We start from the raw sequence: 16,668 nt of genomic DNA on the forward strand, positions 1-16,668 counted from the left end.
AGGTGCATGAATCTTTACCCGAATTCCCTGGCAGATCATCATGCCCCACTCCTCCAACTCGAGTTTTTCTGCACCCACCCGCCCAGACCTCCGCAGATAATCCCACCTCGAACTATTGTCTACAACAAGCACAGGTCCGGTGGCTCAATGGTAGAGCGTCTGACTACGATTCCATCTGGTTATCAGGAGGTTGCAGGTTCGAGACCTGCCCGGATCGAGCGAGCGAGATTCACATTTGGTGATCTTCATTTTTGGTGATTTTGTTCGGGGTGAGCATCGTCCTATTGCAAAGCCAGCCCAATACTCTTTTTGTCCCGCTGGCAGGGCAAATTACTAACCCACGTGCCGCCTGTGTAAGTCTTTGCAACCCTGTGGGCGCCAGGCAAGAGCTGGTAGGTTCCTTCTTATTTTTATTTATTCAAAATTGCCAAGCAAAAAGTTCATCCGTTGAAGATCCAGAATTAGGGACTGGATTCCAGGGTCATAGCTAGTCTTCTCAGTGGGGCTTCCAGAACTAGATGCCTGCCATAAAGCATCGGTTTACACACGTCTCTACCGTCCTTGACTTTGCCTGTGTTGCCCTTTAGGTGAACTAAAGAATCTCAAGTGAGCTGGACTTGCTGCATTAGTTCCTACGACAGCTCGGGCTTTTATATGCCCCATTTTGGCTTTCCAAGCCCCCGACTCAAAGTTATAATCAACTTCCTGGATAATTCTGCAAAAGAGCCAAGATCCGAGCCAGATATGTCACAGCATTTGTTATTTGCATATATTCTCAACCACCCACAATCAGTGCAGGGAGCTTGGAGATGGGAAGCTGAAGTGAAATTTCTTATATCCACGCGCGCATCGCTTGGTTATCCGTACCGGTTAACGTGAAATGTCTCAATGTTTAAAATATAATTACCAGGCTGTGGCTATAATAAAATGTTTACCCTCAAAAAAAAACAAGACTAGTGATTACTCCACCGCAAATTCGCTGTTCATTATCCCCTCCTTCCAGTTCAGATCCTCGATCCATTGTTTCCGCTCCTTGTCGACGTCCGGCTGGAATAACTACTTTGACCCGTGTAGCTGCTTCCGGCCGGGCGAGTGGTCGGCAGTCCCAGAGGGACACGCTCAAAGTTTTGATCTTGGCTCAGGTAATGCGTGAGGTTTGATGTGAATGGCAGGTTCGCAGTGGCTCCTGCGGTAAGGGAGCCGTATGCCCCGGTTTGAGTCTGCTGCCTATAGGCATATATGTGATTTAGTTTCTGGTGTCATCACCAATATTAATGCAGGCTATCCTTTTTTTCGTTACCTGTTGGAGCTCATCTTGATGGTTGTTGAGGCCGAGCCCCTCTCAGAGTGATTTTCGAGTGTATATGCGTCCAAGATACTGACTGCGAGCTGAATGTTGATGGGGGCTGTGTTGTGATGCGGCCTAACCCTGATCACCTTTGGCCTGAGAACTTGGGAACCTCCTTCTTGATATACTTGCACGTTTAGGGAACACCCTCCCCCAGCGTGACATTGTAGGTCCGCCTTGGACATGCTCCAACATACGAGCACCAGTCAAATGACTCCCCGGATAGGGAATCGCCAGTTTCCTCCATCTAGGATTCTGAAACAATACCCTCCGCGAACGTGACCAACCATGTCGTCAGAAGCGGCCCCCTTTTTGTTCCTTTTCTTTCTTTCTTTTTTTTTTTTTTGATAACAAAAAGGTCCAACAACTAAAAAGGCTACCAAGTGGCGACTAGAGACTCGGCCCTCTCGCAGCAACAAGAGCACCGCGGCGCGTTCCAAAACTTTGAGATGTCACGGCAAGGCTACGGTCTTGGGGAGGCGGTGCCAATACCCCCCAACGGTGGCAAAGTTTCAAGATATAGCCGGCTCACCAGCCACATGTTACCGGAGGCCTGGTTCCGTCAGAGTGCGCGAGCCTTCTTTCTCTGCAATATACACTCGGGCTTCCCGGGTAGCCCTCCCGCCCTCCTCGCTCTCCGAGTCCCCTTCCTGCAAAGGGTTTTGTGATCCCTTCACTGAAAAAGAAACTGGTAGCCTGTGAGTCGGTGGACGCACACGCCTCGTACTTGGATGTTGAGCTCGCACGCACGCACGCCCTGAATCTTTCACCAGAGGAAACTCGCTTATTGCCTGACACACCCCCAAAGAGGTCATGCAACTGAGGGGAAACCTAGCATTATTGCACCCACTGGCAACGGAAAGGCTATTACTAGTATTCTATCCAAGGTGGGTACCTGCATAGGTAAGCAAAAAAAACAGCAAGCACATCATAAGCCGAGCCGTGTGGTCGGAACTAGCCGATTACAAATATAGATTCAGAGGTGAAGCTGGGGTGCACAGAGTGGTACAGGCCTTAAGTCAACGTCATCATGAGGGGTCCGCCAAGGGGTCAGCAAGGAATACGAGACCAAAAAAGTCGTATTAGTCGTACAATTAGTAGCTAGGAAAAGCCAATTGCTACCCTCTCCAAGAGAAACCAGCTCGAAATAGCTATTGGCTGAAGGAAGGCAAGATTAAGGAAATAGGATATATAGGTAGGGAAAAAGGGAAATATAAAAGAGAGAAAAAAAAAGATTAGTCCAGAGGAAAGTATCGCAGTGAGAGGTGCATGGAAAAGGAGACATGGATAGTAGCGTAGATGAGTTATGAGTCTCCATACCGAGACAGCACACGACACTGCATCTCTGGATACAGTGTCGTCCCAAACTACCTCCTCGGGGACTTGGACACTCTCAGAGTGTCGATTCTGCCCAGACCGTCCTGCCCAGCAGCTGCGATCCGCGGGCTCCGGCGGTACTGCGACGACATGCGCAACGTGCCATATCCCCTCGTCTCCTCGATGTTGTGCTTCTCGCGCCTGTGCTTCTTGAGGTTGTCGGAGCGGGTGTAAGCGCTCGGGCACTGGTCGCATTCGTACCTCGCCCTCCTGTGGGTTTCCCTGTGCTTGTGCAGGTACTTGCGGTAGTTGTGAAGTTTGGTGCCGCTGGGTCGAAAGTCGCAGTTTTCATGCCCGCACGTGAGGTCGCCATCCTCTTCGGCCTCGCCCGTGCCTTCGGCGGCCGGCGCTAATCGACCCGTCACCGGCGCCGATTCCATCTCTGGCATCTCGTACCACTGGTGGCGGCGTCCGAGATCAAAGTGACAGGATTCTTGGTTTTTGGGGGCAGAGCCGTCGAAATCCTGTAGAGCTCGAATGACCGCCCGGTGGCCCTCGTTCTGCGGATCAAAGGTAGAGAAGATCGGATCGCCGTTCGGGGCCCAGTCTCCCATACCAACACACTCGAATGACTCGACTGAGCTTCCTGAGCTAGAGTTTGTGCGCAAGGAATCCACTCTCACACCCGGGGATGGGGCACTAGCGAACGACCAACCGGTGGAATCATAGGATCCCGTGTGACTGGATGAGACCTCCTTCCTGGATAACTCATTGACGGGACCGCTCTGGTCAACATCAAGGCCTACGGGCGACTCGCTCAGGTTGGGGCCAAAATACGGTGCCATTGTAGTTTGTAGTAGCCCCATGGAGACGTCGCCGCTGCTGTGGCTGTCGGTGCTGCTGTGTTGGATATTGCGGTGCGCTGTGTGTTGAGCAAGTTGTCCTTCCAAAGAAGTCCATGTGCCACTCCCCAAGGCATATGCGTAAGAAGGAGCGCCCATGGGCCAAAACGCTTGTCCTTCATAACGCGATGCCGAGTCCTGCGCTTTGTAAGACGCAGTTGTAGTACTGGATGGCGGATTGTCTGGAAGTTCACTGCGAATTCCAGTGTCCCAAAGCTCAACACGGCTAATGGCACAAAGCTCCTGAGGTTGCTGGAAATCTTGGGGCCGCTGAATCTGAACGACTGGTAGATGATGTTGCGCCTGGCCACCTGTGTTACCCGTGGAAACCTGCAGCGGCTTCCCAGGGGACGGCATCACCGTGGGCCAGGCGTCTGCATCATAACGCCATGGGACTTCGGACTCCTTTGGGCCGACAGTTGCGAAAGGACTTCCTGCAGAGAACTCCGAGCTCGGCGTCGAAGAGGCTTTGGACTGCGCCGATGGCGAAACACACGAATCCGAGCTGCTTCTCAAGGATCGAGTACTGCCGTATTTGGGCGAAGACCGCACCATCACTTTGAGTTTGTCGGTGAAGCTGCTTCGCTTCTTCTTCTCGACCGTCTTCTCCCAGCCAGAGAATTCAAGCCAGCCTCTTTCTGTTGTAGGAAATCTATGCCAAGTCTCGCACTTTCTGCATTCAAACTCGCCTTTGGAGAGTTCTGGGCAGTTGATGAGATGCTTGACAAATTCCAGAGGCTCTGTAAACTGCTTCATGCACTTGGCCACTGGGCAGTCAAATTGATCCAGTGTCGTTGTCGTGTTGACGTTTGCAATATTCATAAAATACTGCAACATCATGACAGCGAACCGCGAGGCAGTAGGGTCTGTGATGACGCATGTCTCGTATCTATCAAGCAGATAAAACAACGCTGGTCAGTTATTGGGCGCCTGCACAAGCGAGAAGAAGCGAGCCTGAACTGTGAGTTTTGAGTGGTGCTTACGGGCAAGTCGGGCGGCCAGACGTTACTGGCTGATGTTGCTGCTGCGGCACCGAACCAATGTAGCCTGCCTGGCCTTCCGCTGAATGATAAACATTCTTTGAGTGAGACATCTTTAGCTTGAAGAGCAAAGACCTGCTTATGTGCGCAAACTATGTCTTGAATAAGAGCGCTCAGCGCTTTTCCCCTCAGTGCCCTAGTAAGTCGAAAACTGGCTTGCTGAGCTGTCACGCAAAAAAAAAGAAGAGCTACTGATAAAAGTAGAGACTTGTGCATGCGCAGCCTCGCTGCCTTATGTCATTTGAGACTCATGCTGTGGCCAGCAAGCTACCTCAAGGCGACAAAAGCGCCCTGGTCGTAGTAGGTGCGGTCTCTCCTTGGCGATCTTAATTTTTCTATTTGCCTCGGTCGCAAGGCGTCCATCTCGGTGTGTATGTGGTCCCTTGAAGGCTCCCATCATGAGCAAATGAGGACACGTACTCACAGGTCGGGCGAGCCATTTCCGGGCCGCGCAATCCCTTCAAGTATACTAAGTCCACATCTTCAAATCCTCTTTGCTCCCAATTGGACTGTGACCAGAGGTTGTGAGTAGGATTCTCCTTCCGCATTGCCGTATGCCACGTTAAGGGAACGCCCTCTTGATCAAAATCCCTTCCAAGGGACTCTCCCTCTGCGCACGTTGATTTGATGAGTGTCGACGCCACGTAGATAGTTGTCCGGCTTGAAGGCTGCCTCACTTCGGGTTGCAAGAAGTAGGCATCCAGAGGTGCCCCCACTGTGACATCGCAGACTAGTCCGCACACCGAGGATCAAGACTGGAAGCGACCGATCTCGCATGGACCGATTGCGGCCTGTAGACGGGTGCATGCGGGGTCAGCCAGTGGCCGCGCCTCTTGGTAAATGTACTCGGAAGGGTGGTGTGGGTATTCGGCGGACAGCTAGGCATACCGGCAGGGGAATACGGGCCGCAACCACCATCAATGGCACACCCATATACGGCACCCGCGATGAAACGAGTCCCTTTGATGAAAAGCTTTTCAACCAAGTTTTTTTTTTGGTTTGGCTGGACTTTGAAGGAGTCGCAAATCCGGTGACTGAATGTTTTCCTTCTTGTAGTGAGGAATTGTAGGGGGAAAAAGGGGCATAATTGCGTCGTTCGACCTCGATGGTTGATGCACCCTGGATTGGTGGATCGAAAACTTGAAGTCCAGACAAGACATAAGCGTCAAAACATCAAGAAGCCTTCTCAAGTCGCAAAAATGACAACAAGACAGGAACTTTTGAAATATGCTATTTGACTTCGTGGATGACCAGAGGAGCCTTGATACTTATCGAGAATCCAATGTCCCAAAATAGCAGCGTGGCGAGGCCTGACTTACTACGCAGTAAAACTTAGACTGGTTCTAGTGGTTGAATGCTTCCGTGGCTATGTCGGATTGTACCGCCCAATCATTCCGGAAATAAGAGGAAACACTTATCGCAGGTGGTATCTCTTGACCAGTCCACGGGAAGCAACACTCTTGGTTAACATCACTGCGGGCCGTACACGGGAGGCGCCACACTACTGTCGAGTGGCAGTGAGCGATCGACTGGCACAATTGGCCATGGTTGGTACTGCCTTGGCCATAAATAGTAACCATTCCTTCATCTTAGGCGGGGCCCAACATTGCATAGAGACTCTTAAACTCAATATCGCCGACTGTTGTACTTTTGTTGATTTCAAATGTTGGCAGTGCCGTGGCAGTGCTCTTCATCTATTTTGTCTTTCCAGTTGGAATGTTGAAGAAGACAATTCGCTTGCCCTTCTCACCCTCCTCTCCATCCTTCCAGTCACCAAGACCTTTGTCAACCCTGTAATATCCTCTACGCTCCAGTTGAACCACATCATCCTTCTTCAAAGTCTCGGCATCGGCTCCGCACCACGCTGGCTCCATAAACTCAGTTACAGGCGTCAGGAACTTCTCGAGGTCGTCATCCTCCTCAAGCTTGTCTTTGGTGATGAGATAGTCAAAGTCCCAAAGCTCCGCAGGGATGAGCTTTTGGCCCTGGTTTGACAACCAAGTAACCTTCTTCTCTGTGGTCTTCACGTCACCTGCGAGATTGAGCTCCACGGTCATGGTAGGTATCGGTGTGCCAGTGCTGATATCCTTGACAATAGCATTTCCCCACGCCATCAGTGTGATTTCCTCGCCCGGCTTCATAAGGGCAACATCCTCCTGCTCAAGGAGGATCTCGTCGGAAAATGCAACCTGCTTCACGCCGACGTCCTTGTTCTTAGGATGCTTGGGCTTCTCAACAGAGTGAGGAGACGCCGGAGCATCTTTGCCAGTAATCTTAACCTTCACAGGGCTCTTCTGGCTGAGAGCAGTGTGGCGTGCTGCCACGGGATCGATCTCCTTCTTGTTGGCGGCCCAGAACACGGTCCAGTCCATGCTGGTAACGTTTCGGCTTGGGCCTTGCTTGATGATGAAGTCCCTCAGAGCGGGGACAGTCATACCACGACGACGCACACCGCGGATAGTAGGCATACGCGGGTCGTCCCATCCCCAGACACGACCCGTGTCAACAAGCTTGGCAAGCTTGCGCTTCGACAAGAAGGTCCTGATGAAGTTCATGCGAGCAAAGTCCCACATGTGCACCTGGCGCAGCTTCAGTGTGTCGAGGAACCACTGGTATTGAGGGTTGCGGTCGGTATACTCGGTGGACCTCAAGGCGTGCGTGACACCCTCGTAGCTGTCGACCACGGGGCAGGCGAAATCGTACATGGGGTACATCTTCCAGGTTGTGCCTGTCCGGTGGTGCGGCTCATCGTTGCAGCGGTAAATGACTGGGTCGCGCAAGGCCTTGTTCGGGTTGTCGACGGATAGCTTGGCACGAATGCAGTAACGCTTGCCCTCATCTGAACCCTTTTTCATCTCCTCAAAAACACGAAGGGTCTCCTCGATAGACATATCTCTGTGCTTCGAGGCGATTCCATCCCACCTCTCCTTTTTCATGGTCTCCTGGTCGGTGTCGTCGGCATATGCGTTACCCTCCTTGATGAGTCTTATGCACATCTCATACAGGTATTGGAAGTAATCGGATGTGTAGGAAAACTTGTCAGCCTTGATCCCCATAAGAGCAAGGTCCTCAATAATAGCATCCTGGTACTCCTCCTTCTCCTTGGAAGGGTTGGTGTCATCAAGACGAAGCCTCAGAGTGCCATTGTAAGCTTGGTGCGCAAAGTAGTCGCTGAGCAACGCTGCTTTGGCGTGACCAATGTGGAGGTAGCCTCTGTAAAGCATTCATTAGCCATATGGTTCAGCTGCTGTAATGTTCATCATGATAGTGACCTACGATGGCTCCGGCAGAAACCTAGTAACAACACCCTTGTCCGCATCTTGAAGTGCAAGGTTGAAGTTGCCACCAGCTCGACTTGCCGCTGCTACCTTGGCCTTTTGTGCTGCCGCTGCCTTCTTAACCTCGCCTTGGATCTCGGGGTGGTTCTGCTCTACAAAGATGAACCACCGGGTCAGGTTGGCAAGCACACCCCTCCTGATGAAGGCAATGGCAGCGCGGTTGGTAGCAAGCGAGGTCCAGATCTTGGAGTCGATGTCACCAAGCTGGGTGCCGTTGAGATATGTTCGCAGGGTCAAATGCTTGTCCAAGTTTGTGAGATGGCCCTCAATGGACCGGAAGTCACCCGACAAAGCGGGGGCTATGGTCTCGAGCTCCTCAGCCTTCATGGTTGCAGTTCATAAAAAGAAAATCTTGATCTCCTCGCTATGACTTCTTTGCTGTAGTATACAAAGAGTGACTGACGCCTGCTCTTAAAGATCTTGGTGGGGTTGACTGGGAAATTCAGTCATGGCGGGGTGTTAGTCGAAAACGCGACAAGGGTGTCGTCGCTGATAAGATAAGAGCTCCCCTGTCTAATGACTAAGCCGACAAGCATTCGTCGTCCCAAGCTTACCCCTGGCTGCATGAGCGGACTTTTTCGCGATCAATTGAGCGCCTGTCGAACGAACCTTCGGCGACGACGTTGGTGAACCAGTGAAGCCACACATCACCAACAGCAAGTCAGTAATGGCTTCCACACAACAGTGTCTTGCCTCTTTGGCAAGACTAAGCATCAGACCGGCAACGAGGCCCTTGGCCACATCCGTTCCTCGATTCCTCGTGCCATCCGTTGCTCAACCGCGATTTGCCTCGGTGAACAAGGACCCTAAGAAAAAGGAGAAGAAGAAGAAGGAGCTCAAGCAATACAGGGTGCACAGAAAAGACACGCTCTTGACTTTCTCCTTGTGTGATGCGATAAGGTAAAGATATATTCCGGTCCTGCATGTGCAAATGAATAACGGACTTGGCCAACTGAGATGATATCTGTGCAGATATATTCGCGCTTTCGAGGTCGGAAAGCCACCGGGCTCGGTCAAGTACGAACTTGCCGTCAAGCTCACCACAAACAAACGTTCCGCCATCGTCCGAAGCCGTGTTCGTCTTCCCCACTCTGTTCGCTCCGACATTCGCGTGGCCGTCATCTGCAGAGAGGGCAGCCTGGTCGCGACCGAGGCACGTATGGCCGGTGCAGTGGCCACCGGCGAGGAGACACTCTTCCAGCAGATCAAAGATGGCAACATCGACTTCAACAGGCTCATCTGTCACTCGGACTCGCTGGGTGCGTTAAACAAGGCCAACCTGGGCCGCATTCTTGGTCCCAAGGGTCTGATGCCAAGCGACAAGACCAAGACTGTCACCAAGGACGTCAAAGGTCTGCTGCGTGACTTGAGCGGCGCAGAGGATTACAGGGAGAGGGATGGTGTCGTCAGGATGCCCATTGGTCAGCTCACTTTCACGCCAGAGCAGTTGTCCGACAACATCAAGGCCTTTGTGGACGCGTTGAAGAAGGATATCGCAAAGTTGGAGAGCCAGGTGGTCAAGACCATCGATGAGATTGTCCTGAGCACAACACACGCTCCTGGTTTCAGTCTCAACGGAGGTTTCAGATCTACTGATGAGAACTTGACAACGGCTCAGCTCACTGGCCCCATGTAATCACATGCTGTTTCAGCTATTGTATGATAAAAGGGTGGCTGCGGGTGCTATTGGACTCGCTGTCATGTATGTATAGATTTGGGTATCAGAGTTACCATTAGAGGCATACCTATGTTGTTTGTCTGCCTGTCGTCTTTTTATTTCTCGTCTGTAGCTCATCATTATCGCTTTTTGAAGACAGCGACTGCCTCTGCCTCTGCCCCCAATAGTCGATAAATGGCAAGGAACTTCAAAATCCTAACCTGACCTCGGGGACCTGCGCTCCTCGCCTCTTTACTTGCCGTATTCAAGTCTAGCAGGAGCGTGTTCCGGCATCTTTGAATTCTCTCCTCCATCTGCCGCGCGAAAGGGGTATCCCTACCAACAATATCTGCCACCTGGTTGACGAGCATGTACTCTCTCGACAGAGAAAGCAGCCTCTTCGGGCTGCTCCCGACGAACGTTTTGTCCACTGTGCTATCTTCGTGATCCAGATCGTCGTCCTCATCATCATCCTCATCACTAAGGTCGTCAAATATATCATCCACAGAGCCCCTGGGTAGACTGTCGACCGCCAGCCTGGCCTCCAGCGCCCCTATCCTCTCATCCAACTCCAGCATGCGTCGCGCCTTTTCGATGCCATGCCTTACGGCACCCAGCTCATCGCAGGCATCGGAAACATCGTATTTTCTTCTTGCGATCTGACTTTTGATATCCTCCACGGCGCGACGGAATCCTAGCAGCGCAACGCGCACATCCTCGACCCTATCCTCGCCGCCCTTGAGCTCGTCGCCTAAGCTGAGGAACGAAGTATAGTTTGCGTTGACGAGCTCGAGAAGCTCCGCAGAGATGGTAGCGCTCCGTTCCCTCAGGTCCGACCGCAGATCTTCCAGAGTCTGGTGCCGGTGTGCAGACGTCGTGTCAACGTCTGACGGGAATAACGATGACAGGTAGGCGGCGGCATCGAAGTCGGGTGCGAGAAAGTCTTTTCTGGCGAGAGCGGTCGGGAAAGGTAAGGCGCCGTCGTCAGAATCCGAGTCGTTCGATGCTTGCGAGGAGCCCGAGGATGGGAGCTGGAAGCCGGAGTAGGATGTGGTCTGCCGCGGCGAAAGGGGCGACTTCGGGGGCTGTTGCAGCCCCAGACCTACCCCTCCACTCATCACGCGGCGAAATTACTTGCAAATGTTCAAAATGCTGGGTGTTGCTCAATATTTTAGTCTTCTGAAGCTTTACATATAGGAATTTCTGTTTAATATATCTTGTTTCGGGGGAAAAAATCGAATCGATGCGTTCCTGGGTATTTGTGTAATGTGTGTCGTGCAGCTGCCGTATCAACATTGGATGTTAGGAAATCTGGACAGTGTTTCTGACAGTGCGTGTATGCTCATCCACGTTAGGAGCTACCCAACACCGTAGGTGCCTCATTTACCTACCCTGTATGCTCAACCCCATTGTCCATTTTAACTGTACCGGTATTATGTTTCCATGAGGACCTCATCTCGTAGCATAAGGTACTTTACCTTACGCTAAGGCTTGATTGTGCATTGCCTGCAATACTTATCAAGGTCACCTATAGACATTTTCAATCCGGGCCATGTCGTGCTGTGTATTCACGGCCATTGAGTTGACCCTCGCAGATTTAATAATCTGTTCGTTGGATTGATGGTACTCAGCGCAACCGCAATTGATATCATTGTGCATTAAACTTGCATGTTTGTGCCGACATATATTTCCACATGCGCCCAAGAATTGACCAGTACACTATTCGTCTAATTATGGTATCGTTGGACAGTTGGGTGGATGCAAAACTTCCCAACAAACATCAGCAACTCCTTTCCCCCCAGCTCAGCTTGCATTCCTTGCTGGTGACTGTTTTATTCTCCTTGGCAACAACAGTGCCAAAACTAGCTCGGGGTCGGAAGCATCGGCAACTATAGTTTCATCTCCGATATCGCAATGTAGTCACCAAACTTACCTAAATACCGGTACAAGGTGACTTGGCTTACAGCTCGGTGAGGGAATTACCAGCGCTCGTAGATCTTTCCAGCTCCGAGCGTGTTATTGGTGTTATTGTACCGGGTTGATCGGATCTGATAATTCACTGGTTCGGCTCAAATTTGCATGTCTCCTGGGTCCTTCCTGCCCAAACGAACATAAGGTGGCGCCATGCGCATTTACCGCTAAGCCTAATTTGGCCGACACTGCACAATAATCTTATCAATCGAATCAGTTGTGGATCGGGGCTTGTCAGGTCTCGAGATCATCGTGACCTAAGGTAATTACCTAGCGTACCGAATGCTCCGTGGGCCTGTTAAAGAAGTATAGGGTTTTCATCAAGGGATTTAGAGCAGCTCCAAGACTAGACTAGAGAAATGTCTTTGAAAAAAGCTTCAGGTTTCGGTTCATTTGCAATGATGACTGTTGATAAAAAGCTTGAGCCCCCTAGACAACAAATCCATCTGATAAGAAAGGAGCCTTTGGCCGCATTAATGAACAACAACGTTGAAAACGTTATTCCTCCACAAGCAACCTGACAATCAAGGTTTTGTGGCTATGAATGGAGTCCACTGCGGAGGACGAAAAATCTCAGAAACCCCTAGTCAATGCAACTTGATGCTCTGCTCCGAAGTAGGACCTGCTTGTCATGACACATCTGGCAGTCACCGGTCCGGATTCAATTTCTGTAGCTACTGTAAATAACAGGTGAAGAGAGCCTTTTTACTTTCATAAAATCATGATTTTCATTCTCTACACAAGGCAGAGAGATGGGAGGCGAATACCATTCAGGCCCAGGCAATTGACGGAGATTCGAATGACAGCCACTGTCCCGGGCTTTGCCGATCGACCCATACATCATCGATCAAGAAAGGTGAGCACGTTTATATGAGCGGCAAAATATCGGTTACCTAACATTGCCGACGACCACAACCACAGTAACTTGCGTCAATAATATTGTTACGCCCTATCCAACTTTCAATTATCTATCTACCTGCCGAAAAGAAGAAAAAAAAATCACATTTTCGATTGTCGAGCCACCGATGACGGGCTCCCGAACAAGCAGCTTAGCGGAATCGCGCTTGGCTGTCGGCTCACCAAACTCAGACTTGGCGCCGAGCCCCACTTCGACAAAGCACATGGCCCCTCATGATCAGGCAGTTTCCACTGCATCAAAACCTTGCTCCGAATCTCGACACACTTCCTCTTCCACATTTTCCTCCCCCCGCACGACGGCTGTTCATCGTCTACAAAAGTCTCAGGCAATCGCCCTGGACGTGGAGAGTCTTAAAGCAGCCGCTGACAACAACCTGACCATGGCGTCGGTTGTTTCGCCAGCAGCATCACTGGCCCCAGCAGGGCCACCAAAGTCAGTCACGAGTAAGGAGTGGGTTATTCCACCAAGGCCGAAGCCAGGTCGCAAGCCCGCTACGGACACGCCACCTACCAAACGCAAGGCTCAAAATCGGGCTGCGCAGAGGGCTTTCCGTGAAAGGAGAGCCGCGAGGGTTGGCGAATTGGAGGAACAGCTCGAGGAGCAGACAGAAGAGCATCAACGTGAGCAACAGTTATTAAAGGACCGCATCCACTCTCTCGAGCTCGAGGCACAGACACTCAAAACAAGATGTCAGGTCTTGGAAAACATGCTCGAGAGAGAGCGGTTTGAACGCAGGAAGTGGAGCGAGGATACTTCGCGGAATTCAATCTCCAGACGTGGAAGCGTCACACTTTTGCCGGCACATAATCCGTCACTTACGGGGCCTCTGTTTCCCAGCGCCGGAGCCAGTCAGTATCACGGCCGAAGCTATGAAGAGCAAGGACACCATATGGCAACCTCGCCAGTGTCCGGACCGAGGAGCCAAAACCACTCGTTCTCCATCTCACAAATTATCTCGCCGCCAGAGGAGGCTGTATCCATTGCGCCGGCATCACTGTCGTGCGGCTCATGCGGCCCCACGGGGTCATGCGCATGTGCAGAGGAGGTTCTCGCTGCTACTGTAGGATGCGGCAACTGCTCACTAGGCACAAAGTGCGAGTGTCTCGAGGCAACTGTAGAGATGGCAATGGGATCTTCGGATCTTAAAAGGCCTCATCGCCCAGACTCGCCATCATCCACTGGCCCGGAGCCAGAGGAGAAGCGGCAGCGATCTGATACGGTTATGGAGACCGACTTTACTTCCTATTTTACCAACAAAAAGTCGAATACTGAGCCCAATCCAGCGCCGCGTTCCTTCCTCCCTCCACCAGTTCAATCCATCCCGCCGAGGGACTCTTGTGGCTTTTGTACCGAGGGGACCTACTGTGTCTGCGCTGATGCGATGAATCCCATCGTGTCTACCACACCAAACCTCACTGCTCCAATTCCTGCATCCAACCCAACGCGGCAGATTCAGACGCCGCCACCATCTGAAACAGACGTCATGCCACCGCCAATGGAAGTGACTGCAACTGGTGCTATCAAGCTTCCCAGCTTCGAGTCCATCCGCTATGCCAAGGCGGCGGCGGCAAAGTCGTCATCATCATCGTCATCATCATGCGGACCGGGGGGTCCAGGAACCTGTGCGCAGTGTATCGCTGACCCCAAGTCCGGATTATTCTGTCGCTCTTTGGCCGCCAGCCTGGAAAAAAGCGGCCAGTCGTCGTCGGGTGGATGCTGCGGCGGTGGTGGACCTGGCGGCTGCTGCAAGCAACAGCCAGCCAAGACCAGCAAGCCAAATGGCGAGCGCATTGGCCTAAGCCTTTCATGTGCTGACACATACAAGACGCTTTCTAGCCACAAGGCTTTCGGTCAGGCAACCGATGACCTCGCTACATGGCTCCCTCTCTTGAAAGCCGCACCAAAACCCCAACCCATGGAGCCTGGGAACAGCGCTACGGCGCCGAGACCTGCCATGGACGTTGAGGCCGCCAGCATTATGAGCGTACTCAAAGGGTTTGATGTCAGGTTTGGATCTGGCAATTGAAGTCTGAGTCTGTCTGGGCTCGACGACCGAAAAGCAAAGCTCTTTGAAAAAAGGGCACATTGCCTGCTATGAAACTGTCTCCTATGGAGCTGACAGGATCAATGCCGACAAAAGGGCTATGCGGCCCACCGCAGCGACCTGGAACAATTGTTACATTGGTCCTCGGCCATCGGTCAAGCACAACAGCGACTTGTGCGGACCGCTTGATCGGAAGCAACTAGTTCTAGTCAAAATCCTGAAGCCACTGATGTGGCGGCCGAGAAGGCCAATCAATATCTGCAGCTTTGGCTGCGCACGCCTCCACGTCATAGAAGGCGAATGAATATGGGAAATATGTGTGTTGGAATGTTTCATTGCATTGGGACCTGGAGACATTGTTAGGTGCTTCACGTTCAACAAAGCAAGAAATAAAAGTAGTGTTGCTGTAAATAGACACTGCATTTGGGGAGGATCGGTCGCACGCATAGATGTACAGAGCGTGTTTTTGTAAAGTGCATCATTGCAGCTTGGCTGCTGCTGGTCACGAGAAGGCGTTTGGTGTTTGGCAGTACAGTTTATACTACGAAAGAAAGAAAAAGAGGATTGGTTGGATGATTAACCGTATTCTCTTTGCAGATGTGCATCGTAGGTTGTGTTGCTTGCATTTGATTTTAATATATTTGTCCACGTTCTGCAGGTTTGAGGCCAACGTTGGAATTTCTCCAGCCTCTTCCTTGACCGCGTTATTGGCCATTATTGCGTACCTTGGATACTACAGTACTCAAGCATGATGCGTTGTCAGTCAACCACGGATACGTAAAAGTGCCTCGTGCCAGGGGTCCGGGCCTATCATATGTACGACAAGATAGGTAGACAGAATAGAACACGGCGAGCATCACACAGCAGGTGTCGAAGCTGGATTCCCTACCTACCCTACCCAGAAAAAAAAACCAAAAAAAAAAAAAAAACCAGGTAGCTTCGTTGTTCTGTCGAACTGCGATCAAATATTGCTTTTGCAGTCTTTGTACTACACAATCCTTCCCTGCCGAATCGGTCGAGGTGCAGCGGGAGAAACCTCGAGGTCGCTCTGAGCTGTCCACGGAGGGACAGGCGGGGGACCACGCACTTTGTCCAGGGTGTTGCCTGCCGGACTTTCCCACAAAGAATATTTTGTAAGGATATTTCTTGTTACAATGGTTCGTTCCCTTTTTGTCATAAAAAAAGGTCGGGACTTGGACAGACCGCCCTATTTGTGTGGCGGTGAAGAGCATGTTGCAGCACCTCATCAATTGCCCGCAATTCAAGGGTCGGCCTCCGACTCTGCCCTGGCACAACGTTGCAATTGCTACATACCAATGCTTTTCTTTTTTTTTATTTCCAGCGGTCGGAATCGCGGGAGAGATCAAGGGTTGCTGAATCTTAGATGGACTTGCCGCCCGGTGTGGTTTCTTTGCAAGCTTGCTGTCGCGTCTATCTCACCACACCCACCTCCAGAACGGAACGGGAGCATGACCGCTGTGTTGTTTTTCTGCATGTACAGTACCGCACCGGGCTGTCACACGACGAATGAGAGAAAAACCGCTTCGGTATTCCATTGGAGGGAAGTACCGGTCAGACCCTCAGATTAGGAGAACACGAATAATTAAAAAGAGCAAATACAACCAAAGTTGTAATGACAATTACAGTGGATGTGACGATTTCATAGACGCTGCCCGACGAATAATTGATGCGCTTCCAGCCAAGACCAAGGCTCCCTACGTCTTTACCTGTTATGCTATTACAATAACGAAGCATCTCATTTGTTTCCACCATCAATGAGAACAAGGCCCTAGAATGGCTTGCAGGGAATGATGCGCCCGTTTGGGGTTTGCGAAAGGGTGCAAGAATGATTTGTGGTTACGTGAGGCGAAAAAAAGGGGAGTGGAGAGAGGGTCCCGTCGTTGCGTTGGCAACTGGAGTAGCGTGGACGAAGCGCATTGGTCTGTCAAGTGAAAATGCGCAAGGGAGAAGGAGGGCAGGTGAGCGGGCAAGAGGGGGGTCGGAAAGGGGGATGCAAATGCAAGCCAGCTCATACAGGTGGCGACACTGGCGAGGTATCGTGGGCCTGACCTCGTTGTTGTACCCTAAAGGATATGAATAGCTTGGGTTTCTTATTTTTTTTTCTTTCTGCT

At 51.4% G+C, this 16,668-nt stretch overlaps 6 protein-coding genes and 1 non-coding gene across 7 annotated transcripts; 3 read left to right on the forward strand and 4 right to left on the reverse strand.

The window, feature by feature from the left end:
* Positions 1 to 133: 133 nt before the first annotated feature.
* Positions 134 to 217, forward strand: MGG_20135. The gene has a single exon. It is a non-coding gene; the product is annotated as a tRNA-Arg (tRNA).
* Positions 218 to 1,004: 787 nt separating this feature from the next.
* Positions 1,005 to 1,595, reverse strand: MGG_16722 (uncharacterized protein; the record flags this gene model as incomplete). The annotated part of the gene is made up of 2 exons (XM_003711744.1): positions 1,005 to 1,227; positions 1,546 to 1,595. The coding sequence occupies 2 exons, from the start codon at positions 1,593 to 1,595 to the stop codon at positions 1,005 to 1,007; spliced, it is 273 nt and encodes a 90-aa protein (XP_003711792.1).
* A 730-nt stretch (positions 1,596 to 2,325) lies between these two features.
* MGG_05955 (uncharacterized protein) lies at positions 2,326 to 5,368 on the reverse strand. Its single transcript, XM_003711745.1, has 2 exons — positions 4,551 to 5,368; positions 2,326 to 4,456 (listed from the first exon to the last, which is right to left on the reverse strand). Exons 1-2 carry the CDS (start codon positions 4,658 to 4,660, stop codon positions 2,716 to 2,718), a joined length of 1,851 nt encoding a protein of 616 aa, XP_003711793.1. The 5' UTR covers positions 4,661 to 5,368; the 3' UTR covers positions 2,326 to 2,715.
* Positions 5,369 to 6,158: 790 nt separating this feature from the next.
* MGG_05956 (glutamyl-tRNA synthetase) lies at positions 6,159 to 8,381 on the reverse strand. Its single transcript, XM_003711746.1, has 2 exons — positions 7,884 to 8,381; positions 6,159 to 7,820 (listed from the first exon to the last, which is right to left on the reverse strand). The coding sequence occupies exons 1-2, from the start codon at positions 8,270 to 8,272 to the stop codon at positions 6,302 to 6,304; spliced, it is 1,908 nt and encodes a 635-aa protein (XP_003711794.1). The 5' UTR covers positions 8,273 to 8,381; the 3' UTR covers positions 6,159 to 6,301.
* Positions 8,382 to 8,520: 139 nt separating this feature from the next.
* MGG_05957 (50S ribosomal protein L1) lies at positions 8,521 to 9,839 on the forward strand. The gene is made up of 2 exons (XM_003711747.1): positions 8,521 to 8,845; positions 8,918 to 9,839. The coding sequence occupies exons 1-2, from the start codon at positions 8,613 to 8,615 to the stop codon at positions 9,579 to 9,581; spliced, it is 897 nt and encodes a 298-aa protein (XP_003711795.1). The 5' UTR covers positions 8,521 to 8,612; the 3' UTR covers positions 9,582 to 9,839.
* MGG_05958 (uncharacterized protein) lies at positions 9,571 to 11,059 on the reverse strand. Its single transcript, XM_003711748.1, has 2 exons — positions 10,994 to 11,059; positions 9,571 to 10,883 (listed from the first exon to the last, which is right to left on the reverse strand). The coding sequence occupies exon 2, from the start codon at positions 10,718 to 10,720 to the stop codon at positions 9,743 to 9,745; it is 978 nt and encodes a 325-aa protein (XP_003711796.1). The 5' UTR covers positions 10,721 to 10,883; positions 10,994 to 11,059; the 3' UTR covers positions 9,571 to 9,742.
* Positions 11,060 to 12,251: 1,192 nt separating this feature from the next.
* On the forward strand, positions 12,252 to 15,248 carry MGG_05959 (bZIP transcription factor HapX). Its single transcript, XM_003711749.1, has 2 exons — positions 12,252 to 12,429; positions 12,495 to 15,248. The coding sequence occupies exon 2, from the start codon at positions 12,599 to 12,601 to the stop codon at positions 14,516 to 14,518; it is 1,920 nt and encodes a 639-aa protein (XP_003711797.1). The 5' UTR covers positions 12,252 to 12,429; positions 12,495 to 12,598; the 3' UTR covers positions 14,519 to 15,248.
* Positions 15,249 to 16,668: the final 1,420 nt, after the last annotated feature.

This window comes from Pyricularia oryzae, chromosome 3 (genome assembly GCF_000002495.2).
Source record: "Pyricularia oryzae 70-15 chromosome 3, whole genome shotgun sequence".
Taxonomy (NCBI): Eukaryota; Fungi; Ascomycota; class Sordariomycetes; order Magnaporthales; family Pyriculariaceae; genus Pyricularia; species Pyricularia oryzae.